General features: G+C 38.8%; 1 protein-coding gene across 1 annotated transcript; it reads left to right on the top strand.

Moving 5' to 3' along the window:
- The first annotated feature begins 220 nt into the window (after window positions 1–220).
- LOC137963853 (AT-hook motif nuclear-localized protein 14-like) lies at window positions 221–4,841 on the top strand. The gene is made up of 6 exons (XM_068811072.1): window positions 221–882; window positions 1,386–1,438; window positions 2,575–2,706; window positions 3,995–4,156; window positions 4,232–4,499; window positions 4,631–4,841. Exons 1-6 carry the CDS (start codon window positions 465–467, stop codon window positions 4,678–4,680), a joined length of 1,083 nt encoding a protein of 360 aa, XP_068667173.1. The 5' UTR covers window positions 221–464; the 3' UTR covers window positions 4,681–4,841.

Here is a 4,841-nt window from a genome sequence, read left to right on the forward strand (position 1 = left end):
CAATTACGATTGATATGAACTTAATTAGTATCCATAGTGATTGAAGCACTATACTTGGAAGACTCGCATGCCAGCCATACACGTAAAGCAATTGGATCAGCCAGATTCAGCCAGATTCATCCGGTTATCTTGTTCGACAGATGAGACAAGAGAGTGTAAAATCAGCTGAGGCAGAAGGGAGCCGCGCAGTCGCTCGGGACCGAAAGCACGAATGGAACAAGAGCCAAGATGAACAGAACTCCATGCATTCGATTAAAAAACAATATCCTTTCTGATAGATGTTTTTTTCTCTGCAAAAATTTATACTTCTTCCTTCATTCCCCGATTTTTTTTTTGCTTTTTTTTTTGTTTGCGAGAGCTTGACATTTTTTAGAGAGAATCAAATCTAAGAAACCATTAAAAAAAAGAAAAAAGAAAAAAAATCTCTGCCTCTCTCTTTCATGCTCTCTCTCTAACTTAGCGAAATGGAGGATAACAAAACCGGTGGAGGTCTGACCTCCGGCTCTTACTATCACCACCACCTCCACCACCACCACAACCAGCAGCAGCAGCTCCATCCCGATCCCCATAACGTCAATGACATTTTCTCGAACACCCCGGGCGCAGCCCATTATCGTTCGGCCGACCCACCTCCCGTTTTCACTCAATCTGCCGTCCATGGTGAAGGCGCCGAAGCAGCTCCCAAAAGAAAGAGGGGGAGGCCGAGGAAGTATGGCCCTGGTGGGCCTGCCTCCGCGAACCTGAAACCATCTTCCAAAAAGCCTCTCGCTGCCTCTTCTTCTCTTCCTCTGTCTTCCTCTCCAGTGTCTGCTACTCAGCTGCAGGGGAAGGACATCGCGTCCTCTTCTGGTTCCAAGAGAAAAGCCCACCTTGAAGCTCTCGGTAAGATATATTATATTGGTACCCATTTCTTTATTTTGTATTCACCAAGCAAAAGGGACGTTGGTCAATGCCATGTTTTTTTTTCTGCTGTCTGTTTGAACATTAAACTACTCAAACGCTACATATATGCAACGTACTTGGACTTTGGTAGGACATGGCTTCGTACTCGATTTTCTATGGATTAAAGGGCTGTTCATGGTCATGTTTTTAAACAGGGAAGGTTGCTATTGTAGTTCCTCTGGGGAACTTGGCCTGAATGGGTCCTAGAACTTTGTTAAGCCTTCTGCAATAGTCTGGTGATTGGATTTATTTGCTCATCAGACTGCAAGAACTTTACTTTGCCTATTATTCTGGAATAGATACGACTGTGAAAAGAGCTTTAATCAATGTGAAAAGGTGGAACTTCATCTGCCTTTTCCATTCCAATAAAATTTTACCTTTTTTTTTCCATATAATATTCGTGCCTGTGTAAGAATACTCATTATTTAGTTGTTAAAATGCAGGCAACGCAGGGCAAGGATTTACACCGCATGTAGTTACTGTTGCGCCTGGAGAAGTGTGCTTTTCTCTTTTGTCTCCACTTTTATAAATTATACTTTTCATTTCTGTTAGAAAATGAATTAGTTTTGTTTAATATGTTTACTTCGACTTTGGTCTCTGACACATTGTCTTCCCTTGTACTAATCTTTTGTTTAACATTTGTATCTTTGGTTGTATTTCATGATAGTAATATGGGTCACTTCATCTTCTTTATTCTTTTTTAACTTTTTAGACAGGGAAAGAACAAGTTCATTCGGTGATTGAAGTCAAAATTTTCACAACATTTCTATTTTTTTGGTGAGGGCTGGGATAAATCTTTTGTTTGGTCACTTTATTTCTAATATTTCAAATAAACATATTGCACCCTCAGAGTTAAGCATGGAACTCTTATGGGTTCCTTAGAGGAGGTGTTTCCCTCCTTTTTTCAATCATTGTTTGGAAAGGTGGATGAAAGGCAATTCGGAAAATCTTTTTTCTTATTTAATTTAAAACACTTTAAGTACATTTTTTAGTGTTTGTTTTACTTTTGTACCAATGAGAGCTCCTCTTGTCATTATGATTAAGGCATTTTGCTGGACATAGGCAACAGGTCAGATTTCAACCTGCAGTTTTGCAAGAAATCAGGAGCCATGTCGTAGGGGAAAAAAGAAGAAGCAAAGATGCAGCAGCCAATTTATGGAGAGAAAAAAGGAGGCAGGGGCCATGGTTTAAAAATTATCACTTCTATTTCCCATTTTTTAACTTCCAGATATATTGTCATTGAAGAGATCTAGTGATATCTGTTCTGTGACCCCTCCCGGTTTGGGAGTTTGTCTGCCTTGTCCAGTGATATTGGTTCTAGTAGGCTTCTTAAATACCTAAAGCAACCTTTCTTCCTTGTTTCTTTCGGTGTGATTATTCACCATTTGTCAGACCTTATCATAATATAAGTTGTCTTTGGTGTAACTTTTTTCCATTATGTTTTACTTAATACTTTTGGCTCCTTGCACTTCATTCTAGAAGCTTTTTATTTGGTTCCCATATGGAGATATGGAAGCTGATGATTTCTAGATGTGCTCTCATTGAATCATATAGTTTAAGCCTTGTCTGGTCAATGTCAATTATCTGGGATTTCCTATACGTTATTCTTAATAACTGACTTCTGTCTGATAGGATGTTGCTCAAAAAATTATGTCATTCATGCAACAAGGAAAGCGTGCAGTTTGTGTTCTCTCTGCATCAGGTTCAATCTCTAATGCATCTCTGCAGCAACCAGCCATGTTGGGTGGAAATGTTTGTTATGAGGTGAGTCTGTGTGGCTTTGGTAACTTATATTTTCAACAATTGTTTGACTTTTGTATGAAATCAGAGATTGACTGTTGCAGAACATATATCATCATCTTATTGTATTTTATTTTACTTTTTTGAGAAAGGTGAAAATCTTAGGAGGCGTGTGTGGCTTTGGTAACTTGTCAATTTTCAACAATTTTTTTGCTTTTGCATGAAATCAGATATTCGCTGATACAGAACATATTTCATAGTCCTCTCTCTCTCTCTCTCTCTCTCTCTTATGAGAACATTGCAATTTTATTCCAAAAAGAACTTTACAAGAATATATATCAGTCTTCTCATGAAATTATTTTGTTGTGTATCCACCAAAATTGTCTTTTGTAACTAAGAATGATGTACATTTTATGAATGGTTCTTACATCTGAATTGCTTGAGTTGTCTAAAAAGGAAAACAAAGTGAATGATCCATTCTACTACATTCTTCCTTAATTTTCTGCTTCATCCAGTAGAAGGGTAGTAAGAGTTCTGAAACCTCTTTTTTCAGTTAGTATACCCTTAACCTTTACTGGCAAAAGAGACTGGTTTCCAGCTTTGCCAATGAATCAAAATTAAACAAATGTTTGCAGTTTTCTTGTGTATCAGCACTCTCAAAGGTAGTTTAGATTTGCCTTTTTGTTCAGGCCAAGATCTCATGTAACGTGGTAGTTACTAGGTGAACACTTAATGGAGGTGGCCGGGCATTGGTGGTATGTTGAACCAACATGGCACAATGTTTAGGTGATCCCATTTACTACCAATGGCCAAAGATGAATACTGAAATTGAAGGTTGGTGAGGGTTCTGATTGTGATTTCTCATGTTCTGACTGATGATAGAGAATGATCAAGTTATGTGAACAAATGCCTCTAAAATTACAAAGAACAGGATAAAGAAAGTACTCCTCTTCAAGAAGCCTACGAGTGAACTTCCTACCGGATGAGATTCATTCTTTTTGTGGGGAACATGTTTAATGAACTTTTGAGCAATCAGATATGTTTTAAGAATTCATATTCTATTGCCGCTGACCTGTCCATTTTACCGACTGCGAGATTTGTTGGATTATGAGGTTTTCAGGTATTGCCATATCCATACAAGGCGTTCCAGAAAGTTGCTTCCAATCATTTATAAGTGTTGCTTTTGTTTCTTATTAGATATTTGAGTGTTCTTAAAACCAGTAATTCTTGTTGATCAGGTTTCTTCTCGGCCATATGCTATGTTTTGTTTATCGGTCAACATCTTTACCACATTAATCGCTTCTGACTTCAGGGACGGTTTGAGATTCTTTCTCTCTCTGGATCTTACCTCCACAATGAAATTGGAGGGGCATCCTCACGAACTGGTGGGCTGAGTGTGTGTCTCTCTGGTTCAGATGGTCGCATAGTGGGTGGTGGTGTAGGTGGCCCTCTGAAGGCTGCAGGTCCTGTACAGGTAAGTTTCTGCTGAATCTTACATTTTTAGTTTTTGTTACCCTTTCTGTCAAGACTTAATGTAACTGCGACTCAGGTTATCATGGGTTCCTTTATCATTGATGGGAAAAGAGACGATACTCCTCTTGCAAGGGTTGAATCTCCAATGGCTATGGTGGGGCAAGCAGTTTCAAATATTCGGTTTCGACCCACCCAAGATTCTACCTCAAGAACCTCACCAAAGATGAAAGAAGATCAACTAAGTATAGGTGCAAGTAGTTTCATACTTCAATGTGGAATGTTGTCATCACGGTCAACTGATTGGAGGGTGCCTAACATGGGACCTGATGGAGGGGGTTTCTCAGGTCTGTTCTAGTTTTTATCTTTTGATCAAATATATTTCAAACTGATGATCCTTCATGGACAACTACATTTTCTCGGTTCGAGAGAATATGAGCCAGTTTAGAGGGGTGTCACAAAACTCGTAATTTTACAGGAATGGATGATGGAGCATGCCAATCTCCGGAGGAAGGTGATGATGGTTAACTTGGAGGTTCAATTTGGGAAAACTTTGCAGGTCAAAATCTTTCAATTGAGAGAACTAATGTACAACTCTTCTAGTTAAGAGCATAACATAAAAAAATCATTGTACAGGTTTCCACACTCATTGTTCTTATTTCACTTGTCAATATATATGGACCACAAGC

The sequence above is a fragment of the Aristolochia californica genome, unplaced genomic scaffold (assembly GCF_029961685.1).
Source record: "Aristolochia californica isolate CCGP_79_NKW_82.1479 unplaced genomic scaffold, dmAriCali1.0.hap1 SCAF_4, whole genome shotgun sequence".
Taxonomy (NCBI): Eukaryota; Viridiplantae; Streptophyta; class Magnoliopsida; order Piperales; family Aristolochiaceae; genus Aristolochia; species Aristolochia californica.